Raw genomic sequence first — 17,179 nt, forward strand, 5'->3', positions numbered from 1 at the left:
ACAAAGGACATATTTCTTCTGTTCAGGGTCTACTTTATATACCATAATTTTTCTTAATTATTCCTGATGTTTTCCCATCATGCTCTGACCTTCCTGGCTATTTATTTCAATTCCTTCTCAGAAAGTGCACAGTATGAGAATGAATTGTCAGGAATAATAAAGAAAAATAGCGGTGAATGTCCACTCCTTCCCCCAACCGCGGCAATGCATCTTTTCTAAAAAGTTGCTGCTTTTAGCTGAATTTAATTTACTGTCATCTTAAGAATTATAGCACTCTTAAGGAAATCATTCCTGCACAAGTAACAACATTTGAAGTTTTAGACTAGGCTAACAACAAAGAAAAAAAGTTCATCACAGGCAAACTATCCTTTTCAATCCCCGTATGTCACAGACACTATTTCTGTATTTAATTTATGTACTAAATTTAAGTACTACTTCTTTGAGAAGCAAAGTGCAGTAGTATTTAAAGCACAGGTAGGGATTAAAAATATCTGTTTTTACAACCAGCTCTGCCCCAAATGTCCTGTATGATCTTAGGCAAATCATGTAGGTTCAATTTTTCAGAATTTTGGGTCATCTTAATTTTGGGTTCCCAGTTGAGAGACGCTTCAGGTCAGATCTTCAGAGATGCAACGCCACATCTCCACACAAGTGAATGGAAATGGAGTGCTCAGCTCCCCTGAAGACAAGGCCTCCAGTGTTTCAAGCTGGGCCCCTACGTTGAGGCAACCAAACTTAGATGCCACTTTTGAAAATTTTGGCCCTGACCTCTCTGTGCTTCAATTTCCCTGTATATAAAAATGGATAACACCAGGTACACAACTCACAGGGACACTGTGAGAATTAATATGTATTAACATTTGTATCTTTGAGATCCTCAGCTGAAAATACAAAGAAATTACACTAGAAAGTACAAAGCATTATTACCTTTACAGGCTCGTTAGGACATTACTACCTTTACAGGCCCTCTATTCACTCTTCAGACAAGTTACATTTATAGCATTTCCCACATAAGGGAACACAGCAAAAAGAAAAACATTGAGTTTCCACTTGATGTTACTGGCACAAGTGAAAGCTACATGTCTCTGGGCTTGTGCTTCAAGAAATGGACAACACTTACCGCCTTCCAGTTATTACAGGCAAGAAGTCATTGGATTTGGCTTCAATTATTTTAAACATTACTTTCCGTAAATCTGAAATGCCCACAGCCATATCTTCTAGCATCCCAATTTCCTCACCTGTATAGAAAAATTACAAAAGATGTTAACAGATGCAGACATGACTGGCTAGCTAGTGTCTATTCCTGAAAAGTATGCTAGTATGATAATAAGAGTAATACATTTCAAACCAGAGTGACTAAAGTTACTCTACTAAATTCACATTTAAGGCATCTAAATAAAAATAGTAGAGAACTTTCTGCCCCTCTGACCTTACTAGTACTTGTGGGTGTTGGGTACTTTTGAAAATCAGGTCATTACATTCAAGGGACACAACTTTACGGCAGACAGGTTTCAAAATTTTGCCCATATTGACAAGCCCTTTAAAGACTCTTCTGCTCTTGGAGGGCAAAGATTTTGAGTATTATAATGGGTGCACCTCTGACAAACTTGACCCAGAGAGCCCCTTGTACTGAGGTAGTTTTGTAGTGCAGGACACAGTAAAACTTGATTTTGGGAATGGCAAAGGGCTGCATTGATACCAACTGTCCCTACTTAAGTGGGATAGTTGCTATTTTCAGAAAAAACAACTCGGCCTGACTGAAAAAAATCCATCCTCTTCAGTGCATTTCAAAGTGTGTTGCAATTTTTCTCTCCATATGTCCCACTTAATAGCTATCAGTGTTGGCATCTGTGACTCAGAAACCTCTTGGTGCCAAATGGCAGAGGGCCCGGGGTATGTAGGGTTATAGGGTTCACCAAAAGGGGTCATGTAAGGTCTTTACTGAAAAGTCACCCTGGTCATCATAATCATTACGAAATGTATATGCAGATAATATATAAAAAGACGTGTGTGTGTGTGTGTGTGTGTGTGTGTGTGTGTGTGTGTATAAATATGGGAAATTATGTTCTTAAGACCTTGTAGTTAAAGGGAAGTCACTCAAAGGTAGAATGCCTGGAGAAAAACTTCTCCATACAGGAGATGGGAGACACTCATCTCCCTAGCTAACTATTGTGTATTGAGTGTCTTGTGGTAAGGTCTTGCTAATGAAGAGCTTGCAAGGACTTCAAAAGAAAATCATCAGGAAGAGGTAAACAGTGGGGTATGGGGGGGAAGGGATTATCCTATTTTCAGTTGAAAATCAAAGGTATGGTCTGGTTATCTAGTGGTGAAAAAAGATGCTCTGGCATCCTTCACCAAAGAAATAAACTGACAGTGGGTTTGTTTCATGAAAAAGGGATCTCAGTCAGGCTTGGCTGAAATCACCGGGAAGAACTTTGGGTGAAATAAACTTCTTTATACAGGAGAACAACTTATTAGTAAGTTTAGGCCATAGAAAGCACATTACGATTTTGTTTCATATGTAATCCTTTGTTTCTAACATTTCTGTTTGCTATCAAATGAATCTGCTATCCTTTGTCAAATAAACCTGTACTTGCTTTCTCTATAAACAAATCTAAGTACTGTGTGTTAAGCAAAGCTGTGTTCTAAGGTGAACTAGTAAGCTGTGGTGTACTCTGTCACAGCATCTATGAAGCCGTTGGGAATTTAAATAGTTTAGCGCTATCTTCACATCACAAAGACTGACATGTAATTTCCAGAAATACTGACTGGCAGTAGATTATAGATTTAGTAGGTACACCTCTACCCCGATATAACGTGACCCGATATAACACGAATTTGGATATAATGTGGTAAAGCAATGCTCCGGGGGGGGGGGGGGGGCTGTGCGCTCCGGTGGATCAAAGCAAGTTCGATATAACGCAGTTTCACCTATAACACGGTAAGATTTTTTGGCTGCCGAGGACAGCGTTATATTGGGTGTATTTAAATTGGGTAGCTGACTTATTTGTATAAACCAATTATTTGGGTCTGGCTAAACACTTGTACTACTATAGTTTACAAGTACTAGTATAGTTTACAGATTTGTGTCCATTTATTCTTTTACGTAGAGACTGTCTGGTTTGGCCAACGTACATGGCAGAGGGGCATTGCTGGCACATGATGGCATATATAACATTGGTAGATGTGCAGGTGAACGAGCCCCTGATGGTATGGCTAATGTGATTAGGTCCTATGATGGTGTCACTTGAATAAATATGTAGACAGAGTTGGCATCAGGCTTTGTTGCAAGGACAGGTTCCTGGGTTAGTGTTTTTGTTGTGTGGTTGCTGGAGAGTATTTGCTTCAGGTTGGGGGGCTGTCTGTAAGGGAGGACTGGTCTGTCTCCCACGATCTGTGAGAGTGAGGGATCATTTTTCAGAATAGGTTGTAGATCTCTGATGAACAAATGGACACAAATCTGACATCAGGAATCATAACATTCAAAAACCAGTAGAAGAACACTTCAACCTCTCTGGCCACTCAGTAAAAGATTTAAGGGTGGCAATTCTGCAACAGAAAAGCTTCAAAAACAGACTCCAATGAGAAACTGCTGAGCTTGAATTAATATGCAAACTAGATACCATTAACTTGGGTTTGAATAGAGACTGGGAGAGGCTGGGTCATTACATATATTGAATCTATTTCCACATGTTAAGTATCCTCACACCTCCTTGTCAACTGCCTAAATGAGCCATCTTGATTATCACTACAAAAGTTTTTTTCTCCTGCTGATAATAGCTTATTTTAATTAATTAGCCTCTTACAGTTTGTATGGCAAATTCCACCTTCTCTGTATGTATATATACATCTTCTTACTATATGTTCCATTCAGTGCATCTGATGAAGTGGCCTGTAGCCCACGAAAGCTTATGCCCAAATAAATTTGTTAGTCTCTAAGGTGCCACAAGTACTCCTGGGTTTTTTTTTGTGGATACAGACTAACACGGCTGCTACTCTGAAACCTGAAAAAAATAGATTACTATAATTTATTATGCTGAATTGACATACAGTACTATATCAATGGCTTTAACTGTGCTATTGTATGGAAGCCTGCTATTTTGTATTAGGGTAATATTTGTTGATTCAATAAGCCAAATTACTGAATGAAAGTTAAAATAAGAACCTACTGGATGAACTTCTTGGTTTGTAAAAAATACTAAGCAATGTTGTTGCAGGGCAATACTTACTATAAGTGCTGAGAAGTCCTTCATATTGAACAATTAACCCAACAATATGAAGCTGCTGTAGGAAGCCTTGATCATGTAAACTTGTGTGCAGTTTGATTATAAACCCACAGACCAATCCAGCAAGCTAAAAAACCAACAACAACAAAAACAGATTAATTAGTGTAATCTAAGAGTTTTATAACTATGTTTGCTGTTTTTCTACAGGATACAGGTTGTACTTTGGTGACTGAGGAACAAGATGGAAATACCTGTTTGGTGAATATTTATCATCTCAATTGTATATTATGGTATTTTGTAGGGTAACATATACATAAAATGTATGGATCTCATTCTGACCTTAAATTGGTTTTACACCCATGAAACTTCATTGACTTCAAGTTGGGTTACTTCTGATTTACACTGCTGTAACTGAGATCAGAAAGATGCCCCTAAGTTTATTAATATTTAAGGCTGAGGTTTTCAAAGGAGCCTAGGTAATTAGGCACCCAACTCCTATTTAAATTCAATGACATTTATTCATTTAAGTCCTTTGAAAACCCAACCTAAATCAATTAATTGTTTATCATAGTACAGAACATTAAAGTGAATGAATTAACACAAATGAAGAAGTTGTGTTCCGTTAAAAGAAATGGCGAATAGCTGCATGTATGCCATGATTAATTACAATCATGTAAATAACAAACAGTAATCACAACAGAAAAACAGTGACTCAAGAAGCACCTACTGCTTGACTAAAGACGATGTCTCTTCTTAGGGTCAGCATCAAATGCTGTGGCAAGCCACATGCAAGTTCCTGAAGTAGAACAAAAGTCATTGATTGCTTTGCCCTTGTCACCACCTCTCCCATGCAGTCCTTGAGTGTAATTATGAGGGGATAAAGCTGCTCATACCAGTCACCTGGAACAATAAGAACATGAAGACTAGTTATACTGTAGAAAAATCTATAGACAAAAGCTTCTTCTCAGGGGACAGAGAAGTTGGCAGTGGCTGTGTAGATCCTCCAGTCCTTCCAACCCCATTTTAACCATTATGTTAGAGCAGGCTCCATGGAATGGTTATATTGGGGAAAAGATTAATCTCTCTTCCTTCCCCTTGTATATCTCCCCTGTGTCTAACCTACATACTCAGAGTGGGAGCTGGGACTAGATTTGACCCAAAGCAAATACTCCTGTATAAATCTAACTGCCATATTTACTTGTGTTCTTATTTCCATAGTACTATAGTTATTTATAGCTCTGTACAAAACATGTGGGAAGGCATGGGGCCAGATGTGTAAATTGTTATAGCTCACTTTAAGTTCATGGAACTATGACTGAAAAAGCTTAAATATAGCACCAATCTATAAAAAGGGATATAAAGACAATCTGGAGAATTACAGACCAGTCAGCTTAACTTCAGTACCTGGAAAGATAATGGAGCAAATAATTAAGCAATCAATTTTCAAACACCTAGTAGATAATAAAGTGATAAGTAACAGTCAGCATGGATTTGTCAATAACAAATCATGTCAAACCAACCTAATAGCTTTCTTTGACAGGGTAACACGCCTTGTGGATAGAGGGGAAGAGGTAGATGCGGTATATCTTGACTTGAGAAAGGCTTTTGATACTGTCTCAGATGACCTTCTCATAAACAAACTAGGGAAATACAACCTATGTGGAGATACTATAAAGTGGGTGCATAACTGGTTGGAAAACTGTTCCCAAAGAGTAGTTATCAATGATTCACAGTCGAGCTGGAAGGGTATATGGAAAGGGGACGCGCAGGAACCAGTTCTGGGTCTGGTTCTGTTCAATATCTTCATCAATAATTTAGATAAGGGCACAGAGAGTACACTTATAAAGTTTGCAGACAGTACTAAGCTGGGAGGGATTGCAAGTGCATTGGAGGATAGGATTAAAATTCAAAATGATCTGGACAAACTGTGGAAATGGTCTGAAGTAAATAGGATGAAATTCAGTAAGGACAAATGCAAAGTACTCAGTTTAGGAAGAAACGATCAGTAGCACTCATACAAAATGGGAAATGACTGCCCTCAAAGGAATACTGTGGAAAAGGATCTGGGGGTCATAGCAAATCACAAGCTAAATATGAATCAACAATGTAACACTGTTGCAAAAAAAAGTGAAAATCATCCTGGGATGTATTAGCAGGAGTGTTGTAAGAAAGACATGGGAAGTCATTCTTCTGCTTTACTCCACACTGATTAGGCCTAATCTGGAGTATTATGTCCAGTTCTGGGTGCCACATTTCAGGAAAGATGTGGACAAATTGGAGCAAGTCCAGAGAAGAGCGACAAAAATTATTAAAGGTCTAGGAAACATGACCTATGAGGGAAGATTGAAAAAATTAGGTTTGTTTAGTCTGGAGAAGAGAAAACATGATAACAGTTTTCAAAAACATAAAAGGCTGTTACAAGGAGGAGGGAGAAAAATTGTTCTCCCTTAACCTCTGAGGAAAGGACAAGAAGCAATTGGCATAAATTGCAGCAAGGAAGGTTTAGGTCGGACATTAAGAAAAAAATCTTAACGGTCAGGGTGGTTAATCACTGGAATAAATTGTCCAGGGCGGTTGTAGAATCTCCATCATTGGAGATTTTTAAGAGTAGGTTAGACAAACACCTGTCAGGGATGGTTTAGATAACACTTAGTCCTGCCATGAGTGCCATGAACTAGATGACCTCTTAAGGTCCCTTCCAGTCCTACGATTCTAGGATTCCTAACGATTCCTGAGCTGCTCATTCGTACCCTTAGGGAACTCTCCAGGTGGTCCAATAAACACTGGGATTGTCTTTTGACAATTCACACCAGCTGAGAATGTGCTCCTCATTCCTGCACTGAAGAGTTTATAATCCAAGTTATACAGAGCTGAACAAATACAGTTTAGTTGTGAGAGTGGAAGCTGCCCACATCTGACAGGAGATCAGCCTTGGAAGGCAAGGAAAAGAAGCAGCTGGGTGCAGTATTTGCATTAGTCATTCTTCTCTATCTTTTTTGAACTTCTCTCTATTTCTTTGTTTTGGATATTTAAGGATAATAAAATGACTTTTGGAATTATCTGAAGGACAGATGTTGGTGATGAAAATAACTATGTATCACAAATATTCTGAAATATATTATGATGTGTTATTAAAATGCATATTGAAAATAAATGATTTTCAAATAATGAAATACTTTTAAAAACGGAATGCTTGAGTGAAATAAAAAGGAATACAATGAACATATCTAGTGATGGATGAAAACTGGAATCATTTATCCAAACTGGCCCCATCACTACTCCACATTTGGACTTTGCAGGTTTTAATAAAATTTGATCTGCATCCAAACCACCCAGGGTTTGCCTAATCTCTAATATATCACACCAAGATTCACCCTCGTCAGGAATCTGTCCCATTTTCACCACCTTACCTTAAGAATTCAGATGTGTAGAAAACACCAAGATTATACAGCGTGTGACAGATTGAATAATGTACAGCAAGCCACCATATTTGCTGTGGATTGGTGTTATTAAGGATCACAGACTTAATGAAAATATGTTCCATTTAAATATTTAAATTAAGTTGGAGATAATGGCAAATTGTTTCAAGTAACATTCCAAGCCAGACCAGTGAAGGACTAATTAACACTGGAAAGGTACTTCAGGCAAGGGAAGACAGAGTTGTCCTGTGGGGAAGTTAATTTAGACTTTGATTTGAAAAGATATACACAGGAACTAAATTCTGACCAAAGTGTATGTTACGAGTAGGGAACTCTGAAGGATAAAATAACCTTTTGAAATGCTAGGTTGCAGGAGGTAGGAAATAATTATGAGGCCAAGGCAGTCATCTAGTGATCTGGATTTCTTGATAAACTGAGCTCATTCAAACAAAATGTGTTTTAATAAAACCAAATGAAAAGTTATACATCTGAGAAAAAGGAATGCAGGTGATACCTATTGAGCTTGTGACTGTATCCTGGAAAGCAGTGACTCTGAAAAGGATTTAAGGGTCACAGTGGACTAGGAACTGAACATGAGCACCCAGGGCAGTGCTGTGGCAAAAAGTCCAGTGTGATCGTTGGAGATATATACAGAGTATAGTAGGAGTAGGGAGGTGATTATATCTCTGTATATGACATTGGTGAGATGGAGACTGAAATGCTGTGTACAGTTCTGATGTCCACAATTTTACAAGGATGTTGAGAAATTGGAGAGGGTGCAGAGAAGACCCACAAAAATGATTGAAGGTCTAGAGAAAATGCCTTACAGTGAGAGATTTAAAGAGCATAATCTGTTTAGCTCATCAAAAAGATTGAAAAGTGACTTGATTAGTGTGTAAGTACCTTCACAGGGAGAAAATACCAAGTGCTAACAAACTCAGCAATCCAATGGAGAAGGTCATAAGAACTGACAGATAGATACTGAAGCCAGACGAATTCAGATTAGAAATTAAACGTAGATTTCAACTGTGATGGTAATTAACTATTGGAACAAACTACTAAGGTAAGTAGTGATGGATTCCCCATCTCCAGATGTCTTCAAATCAAGCCTGGATGCCTTTCTAGTTCAAACAGGAATAACTTAGGGGAAAGCTCTATGGTCTGTTTTATGCAGGAGGTCAGACTAGATTATCACAGTTGTCCCTTCTGGCCTTACAATCTATAACTCTATGAAGATATGATTTAGCCAAACACTATATAAGTTATTGGGCTCAATACAGGGGTAACTTAAAGAAATGTAAAGACAAACAGTAAGTCATACTAGATGATCCGGTCTCTTCTGGCCTTAAACTCTATGAATCTATGAAATAAAACTCAGAGTGGTAGCTGTGTTAGTCTATATCAGCAAAAAGGAGGAGGAGAACTTGTGGCACCTTGGAGACTAAAATTTATTTGGGCATAAGCTTTTGTGGGCTACAGCTCACTTCATTAGCCCACGAAAGCTTCTGCCCAAATAAATTTGTTAGTCTCTAAGGTGCCACAAGTACTCCTCATTCTTTTTGCTGAAATAAAACTGTTTGCCCAGGAAAGCAAACACAATAATGAATGAGACTGGAACACACAGCATATACATTCTGTATGTGATAAGAGCAGAGTTTATTGTCATAGTATTAATATGAAGGATGCTTGAATGCCTGATATGATAATAAGCAAGGTCACACCTCGCCAGATTAAAGCAGCCTCAAAAGTATAATTGACATTCATCCTATTTCAAGAGATAAAAGATTGGCAATGTCTACACTGCAGCTGGGAGTGAGCCTGTGGACTTGGGCAGACAGACTCGCTCTAGTGGGCCTTGAGCTAGCACACTAAAAATAGCAGCGTGGGCATTCTGGCTTGGGCTGGAGCTCAGGCTCTGAAGCCTAGAGGGTTCGGTGGGCTTGAGAGCCTGAGCCGGGACATCCACATTGTTATTTTTAGTACTCTAGTTCAGTTCTGTCCATCTCCACTGGGAGACTCACTTTCAGCTGTAGTGTAGACATACCCCAAGACAGTGGTTTTAAAATGTTTTTTCTGGGGACCCAGCGGAAGAAAATTGTTCATGCCCGTGACCCAACGGAGCTGGGGATGAGGGGTTTGGGGTGCAGGAGGGGGCTCCGGGTTTGGGGGAGCTCAGGCCTGGGGCAGGCGACTGGGGCTCGGGCAGTTCCTGGTCAGCGATGCAGTGGGGTGCTAAAGCAGGCTTCCTGCCTGTCCTGGCACTGCGGACAGCGCTGTGCCCCAGAAGCAACCAGCAGCAGGTCTGGCTCCTAGGCAGAGGCCGCAAGCGGCTCTGCGCAGCTCTCGCCTGCAGGCACCACCCCCCACAGCTCCCATTGGCCGGTTCCCAGCCAATGGGAGTGTGGAGCCAGTGCTTGGGGCAGTGGTAGCTCGTGGATCCCCATGGCCCCCCCGCCTAGGAGCTGGACCTGCTGCTGGCTGCTTTCTGGGTCAAGCACGGTCTCAGAACAGGTAGGAACTAGCCTACCTTAGCTGGGATGTAGCTAAGGACAATAGGCCTCTATCATCTGTGTTCAATGTACAGTAAGTAAAGAAAGGATACTACTTAATAGCATACTTTTCATCTCTTTACTTAATGAAAGGTCCCAAATACACTCTGCAAATACATACACATAGAAGAACCCTAATTTTATGAATACTCCCAATACCTTCAGAAGTGTGAGTTTATATAATCAGATTTGCCCTGATTATAGCATAGAGCTGGCTCAGCAGAAAAGGAGAGGAGGGGCGAAGTCTTCCAGGGAGCTTCAGTCTTGCAAAACTCATAAATGCTGCAGGACTGACACTTGGCTCCTAGGGAGCTCACAAGCATCACACAACTGTATCTCCCACAAGCCTTAGGGACGTCACAAGAGTGGATCTTAACTCAGTGCAGCCCTATGGAAAATAACTACACTCCAGTCAACACAGACTTTTCAGTTGAAGAGACTTCAGACATGCACACAACATTTAACTTACCACCAAAACAAAGTCACTTCTGAGATTGACAGCAACAGTTGTTCAAGAGTACACAGCAACCTATACCCAACTGAAATTTCATTGTGAATAGACAGAATTCTAATTATTCAAACTGAAATTTATGCTGGACAACAGAATAAAAATCCTTACTCTTGTTAGTGTTGGGGGTACTTTACGTTAATACCTACATCACTATACTAATTAATAAAGTACTTTTTAAGATCTAAAAGCATGGAAGTACTAAACATTATTCTCCTCAAGTATCAGAAGTGCTTAAACCTTGGTTTTATATCTCACACAAAAGGTGGCACCACACTCATGAATGTCATGATAATCATTGGAGATTCAGCAATTGGAACCTCTCTTTAGATCTAGTAATGAACCAAAACCACTTCCTGCAGCACGCACCTGGGCAGTCTCTGGACATCTCCCTACAGCTGTGTTTGTCATGTCATCTCCCACACAGTGATGAAAACAGGACATGCCTGATTAATTAACTTGATCTCTGAGAGTTGACCTTGTATATTGAATAAACAAGGGATTCATAAGGATCATTTTATTTTTTTTAAATCAAAAATTCTCATACTGAATATCTAAAAATGTCTCAATTCCTGTTGAATTTTTAAGTTTCACAAACACTATGAAATGCCAGCAAAATTACCCATCAAAATATTTATATCACTTACAATATACATCTGTTTAGTTATTTTTTAAAAAGCAGTTTTCCAAAATCTCTAGGCTCACTACATTTAGCCTGATGATCTAGGAGGAACACATTCAGTTTTGGACAATACTAGAATGTTATTCTAGAATATAAACAGAATTGCTTTTTTCCTGCAAGGTACAAGATAAAATTATTCAAACTGAACTAAATTACTTGTGCCAATCATCTGATTGATTGTTTACACTGAACTTTTGTTCATTCACTCAACACAGAATATGTTTAATCTCCAGTAGGTGGAGCTAGAAAATAAGTCTGAAACAGGATTGCATTATCACTTATCATTCCCCATTATAAAATTAGAATAGCCCTTTACGTTTAGAAACTAGAGAATTTACCCACTGAAGAATAAAGTCTCATATTTATTTTTAGTTTTTTTAAAAACAAAGATTCATTCTTGAATAAGTACCAGACTGCCTGGCCTGGAGACACCAAAGGCAACAGCAGTACAAGCATCCTCTTTGTGCCCTGTTAATATGCCTCTAAGGGCAGTCTCCATGATCATTCAGCCCTTGGCATCTCTTAGAAACACCAAAAAGGATGCCAGTTATGATGGTGGATTTTCAAGTGCAGACACTTTTCCACTAGAAACTGAACTGAGATCACCAGCTAATTCCACATAGATCTCTGAACAGCCATCAGAAACAATTTTGGTAGCCACTGCATTGGGCCTGATTTGAATCAAGAAGTGAAAAACTCCGTATCCTATTACCAGTCTCAGGAGCCTTCCAGTCCCACGTACAACCGTATTTTAGTAGGATTTATATACACAGTTCATATCAATTTTAGCACAAGTTGTGCTTGTCAATACCCAGTGGACGAAGCTGTGTCACACACACACACCTCTGAGTGTAAACTGTACGTGACCACAAGATACTAATCTCATTTATATTCTCAATTTTCAACCCAAACACACACACAAGGGCTAAAAGTGAAAGGTGAATTCAGCTTTTTAGCTCTAAATAGTACGTTAAGCCCATTCACTCAGGAACAACGAGATATTTTTATTTTCAATGTTTGTGTGCACTGGTAATGGCAGTACCTGGTAATGGCAGTTGCAGTCAGTTTCTGTTGCTCCTTCAACCTCTGCTTTCACTTCATACTTTTTACGCTACTTAAAAAGCGTTATTTTGGTTAGCTAACTGCTTAACAAGCTGAGGAAGTTGAGGGTAACTTGCCAGAAATTTAACCATTTTAAAAACTGACAAAGCTATGCTCAAATAATATTTTAATAAATTCATCTATGAATTTTGTGCTTTTGCACAATGAGCTCTTTACTGCTATTAGGCTGCCTTTGGGAACCAAGGTCTATATGATTTATATGAACACCCGTCCCGCCTCCACACTATACTTCGGAGTTTATTACAGAGTTCAGCGCACTTGGCTAGAGTATAACTCATATCTGAGAGTATGTCTACGCTGCAATAAAACACATATGGCTGGGCTGTGTCAACTGGCTTGGGCTTCTGGGGGCTCAGACTGTGGGGCTATGACATTGCAGTGTAGATGTTCGGACTCCCTCAGCGCTCTCATGGGGCCCCAGAGTCCAGGCTGACTCTGAGCATCTACACTTCAATTTTATAGCCCAGTGAGCCCGAGTCAGCGGACACAGGCCAGCAGCAGGTTTTTTTATTGCAGGGTACACACACCCTGAGGGGCTTTACAGGAGTACTTTATGAAGAGAAAACACTTTTGTTTGAGAGCATGAGCCAGATTCAGTCTTAGGTTCTGATGTCTTATGTAGTCATAAGTTAGGGTATTGGGAGAAGCCGTGAGAAGAATGCAGTGGTGGAAGGTCCCCAAAGCTTCCCCTCTGTCACAGAGGCTGCAGTCAGACAGTACATTTTCAAACTGCATGCTGCTGTCCTGGAGGGGGCATGGCCTGGAAAGCCAGAAGGCAGTCTTGACTGAGAACACCTCAGACTTAGTCTGCAGCAGAGCAGTGTGGCTACTGTGGAATCCTGATTACAACTTAAAGCTGCACTTTCCTAGTGGAATTCCTAAGGGAAAGAAGTGGTGGAAACTACCGCTTCCCAGACCAGTTGTGCGTACTAAGCACAAATACTGACCCTTCAGACTAATACAAGGAAAATATTCACAGCAAAAGTAAAGGCTTGATAGAAGTCAGGCACCTAGGGCCATGTAAAAAAAACAAAAACATGTCCACGATTGCAGGTCAAATTTGTCTGTGCAATTACCATGACTGTATGTGCAAATGGTCTGTCTGGCATTCAGCTGGGAATTTCTGCATCCCAATACCCAAGTTGCACGTGCACAGTGGTAATTGCTCATAGAAATTAGGCACACTACATTTGGATATATACTTTTGGGTATGGTCATAGATTCGTGACCTTTTCAAAATCAGGCCCGCTGTGTGCACAGACTAACTGAGCCCTTTAATAAGAACTGAAATATACTAGCAGTGAGCTAGCAAAACCCCATGTTTCTCTCTTACTTTTCCCAGCAACATACTTAGTGGATTCAGATGCGGCTAATGCTATCTTTGCTGTCAAAGACCATATACTCCTTCCTGTAAAGGGAGTGAAAATGCTACAGACTTCTGTGGCTTTCAACTGCCCTCAAAATTAAAATGGTACGAAATTAAAAACCAGGAGAGTTGAATGACAACAGAAAGCAGAAGGAAGTGGGAGCTATGATAAAGAAAAGGTAACTGGGCTGTACACTATGAGTAATTTCACTATATGCTCTATCTAATCTCTTTCACTTATTTACATGAACTATGTAAATAAACATCTCGGAGACAGGATATGAAATAGGTCAAAGGACATAATGAAGGAACAAAAAGTGCTCTCTTAATATCCAAAATTAAACAGGTTAGATATCATCCAATGTCTCAAGGGAAGAAGCAGAAAAAAATGCTTCACATGCTACCAAATAATGAACCCTCTTAGACCAAAGTTTATTATGAACATGATAGAAATAACTATTCTCAGGTAAACTTCTTAAAAAGAGAGTTCAGAAATCTTATTTATCATGGTTCAAATATTTTACATATTAGTACTATAAAATTACAGTTAATTTCTTCCTCTTTCCAATGAGGACTTTGAGCTAGGTTTAACTCAAAGACAGTACCTAAGCCCTTTGGAAAGGGGCCATGTCTTATCACATATTTGTGCAGCATTTAGCACAATGGGACCGAAATCCTGAGAAAGCCTCTGTGTATTACTGCAGTAAATATAATAAAATAATAACAGCTTCACCTCTTTGCTGTATGGAAAGCAGAAACTGCTGTAATGTTTATTTTAACTGCACAACTTTGATGCTGAAGTGGAACAATTTACAGTTTATGGAGATTGCTATTTTACTGCCAAAAACCTAAAATTTCCCATATAATCACAGTGATTAACAATGGATGCTGAAACCATCTGACAAAACACAAATATGAGTGTGCCCTCAGAAATCAGAAGCCATACAGAAAATAAATGAAGAAGGCTGATAACCAGAGACAGGAGGCGAGTCAAATCTAAAACACACAATAGAAACAGGGGGGTGCGGGGGGTGAAGGAACGAGAAAGACTAAAATAATGGATATCAGAGAGGAGTATATAAGGGCTGTGGAAATAGAAGAATAAAGAGGTTGCACAGGAAGACTACAGAAAAGGAGAGACAGGGAAGAGAAGATACACAGAAAAAGGAGAAACACAAGAGAAAAGTTTATGGAAATTTCCAAGCTCCTGCTCCTGAAAGTAGATGGTATCTGATGCTTGCAGAAAATACATTTTCACTGGGGAACTTTTATGCAGAAAACTATTTCCTTCAGGAAGAAAACTAAAAAGGGAACATGGCATGGTTTCAAATCCCCACCAGTTACTCTGTCACAGAGAAAGACACTGGTGCAGGTGCAGAAGCACCTGGTTCCCTAGAGCACATAATTACAAAAGTGCTCCAATCTAGAGCTGTGGGATCCCTCTCAATTTCAGTGATCTATCCTATCAGTCTGTCCACCTACAAATACTAAGATCTACATTAGGATGAATGTAGAATCCTGTGCTTGCATGAGAGCAAGCTACTGCATGGTACAGACTGGTAACACTGAAATCCTTAAAAAAGGACTTTCACAGTTTGAGTACTATGAAATAAATGGGAAAATAAGAATTTAGCGTTAGCAAGTAATTTCCCCTAGCAAAACACTGAAGCTTAAGAAACAATATTCTCCCTTAAAATCCATCTTCTCTTTCTGCTTTATCCTGCAGTGAAATTATAATCCTGTGCTGATGACACCATAGTCTGTTACCTTGGAAACTGATATCTCAAATTCAGCCTTAAGAATATACTCAACAGTCAGACTGTAAGAAAAGATAGATTAAGGAGGGCATAAATCCTTGTTTGAAGGTAAGTATCTATGAGAGGGAAAAAAACCGAAAGGCAAATGTATTCACATTTTAAAATTTAGGAAATTTCATACAATGGATATGTTATGCACCCTAAAATCCAGGAAATATATACTCAGAGGGTGCAAAGAAAGTGAAACCCTACCTTTTCACCCTTTGGGTATGTATTATGATGCAGTCCTTAATTACTGGAACACATCCTATTGCTCAGATAATCCAGTATATTATCATAACATTTTCTACAACCTTAGATACACAGGTGTAGAAGCCTGTAAGATTTTTTCCATTTTTAATACTTACACTAATTTTATGTCATAATAATCAAATATATCTTTATTGACAGTCCTTTTATATGATCAGTTCTCTTCTCTATAAAGTACATATTTTAATAATCTGGTTATCACTTCACTTGGTATATAAATTTTCCTTTCCAGCGACAGCACAGCTTTTCTTATAGGGTCAATTTCGGGACTGAGCTAGTCAACTAGGAAGCTAACTGAGTTAACTGGGGACCTATGAATGCTGGTATTTTTACATTATTACTCAGTTTTGTTATGCTTAAGTTGTGGTACAACATGTAAGTAACATTCATTGAGAAATGTTCATATAAATGACTTTCATGGACTTTGTCTTGCATACACAAAATATACAGCACTCCAAGATATAAATGTGTATTTATGGCTGTAAAATATCATGGTATTATGCTGGATTTCTTGAGAAATAGTATGACATCATGTAATGTAACCAAAGACTACACATACCCTAGGGAGCAGAATTAAAATTCAGTTTATCACCTTGACTGTGGCATTTCCTGACTTCTGCGTACATAACTATACATCTTTAATCTTCCACCTCACACTCAAAACAGAGAGAGAGAAAAAAATCAGCTTTAGGCAGAGATCAGGCATGGAAAATTTTGGCCTCAAAAGGCAAAAGTTTCAGAACATTATCAGGTACTGAAAACAGGAAGGTATACTGGAGTCTATTACGCAACCTGAACTACACCAAGTCCTATTGTTCTCCAATATCTGAAAGCTTTCCACACTGTGGAGATAACTTTTTAAAGTAAGTTCTACAATAGGAAGCAACTTTCAAAACATTTCAGTTTCTAGGTCTACCCTTCCCAGCTCCACTTTAAGCCATCAAAATTTACTGTAGAAATGAAGCCACGCCTCCTGAAAAATAAAATATAACAAAATAAAGAACCTACAGTTTACAACAAAACAGATGTTGAAGAAATCAAAAAAAGGTCTTTAAAAGGCCACAATTCTGTTCTCACTGAAGTCAATTCATATGAACTTCACTGGGAGCATGGTCAGACCCTTAGTAAACATCTGAGAAGAAATAAGGGCAGAATTTAAAAAAAAAAAAGAAGAAGAATTTGCTTCATGGTCATAATTACTACAAGGTTTGTTTATTCGTGGCCTGTTTTTCAATTCTGGA

The 17,179-nt window shown here is 39.0% G+C and overlaps 1 protein-coding gene across 3 annotated transcripts in view; it reads right to left on the bottom strand.

The window, feature by feature from the left end:
• Window positions 1-17,179, bottom strand: part of INPP4B (inositol polyphosphate-4-phosphatase type II B) — a 481,293-nt gene that overhangs the window by 66,044 nt on the left and 398,070 nt on the right. For all 3 annotated transcript variants that reach the window (XM_073341212.1, XM_073341215.1, XM_073341214.1), the window contains 3 exons: window positions 4,954-5,126; window positions 4,230-4,353; window positions 1,121-1,238 (listed from right to left, as the gene is read on the bottom strand). In XM_073341212.1, the coding sequence (XP_073197313.1) occupies window positions 1,121-1,238; window positions 4,230-4,353; window positions 4,954-5,126 (415 nt within the window). The remainder of the gene's footprint in view (window positions 1-1,120; window positions 1,239-4,229; window positions 4,354-4,953; window positions 5,127-17,179) is intronic.

The sequence above is a fragment of the Lepidochelys kempii genome, chromosome 4 (genome assembly GCF_965140285.1).
Source record: "Lepidochelys kempii isolate rLepKem1 chromosome 4, rLepKem1.hap1, whole genome shotgun sequence".
Classification (NCBI taxonomy): Eukaryota; Metazoa; Chordata; order Testudines; family Cheloniidae; genus Lepidochelys; species Lepidochelys kempii.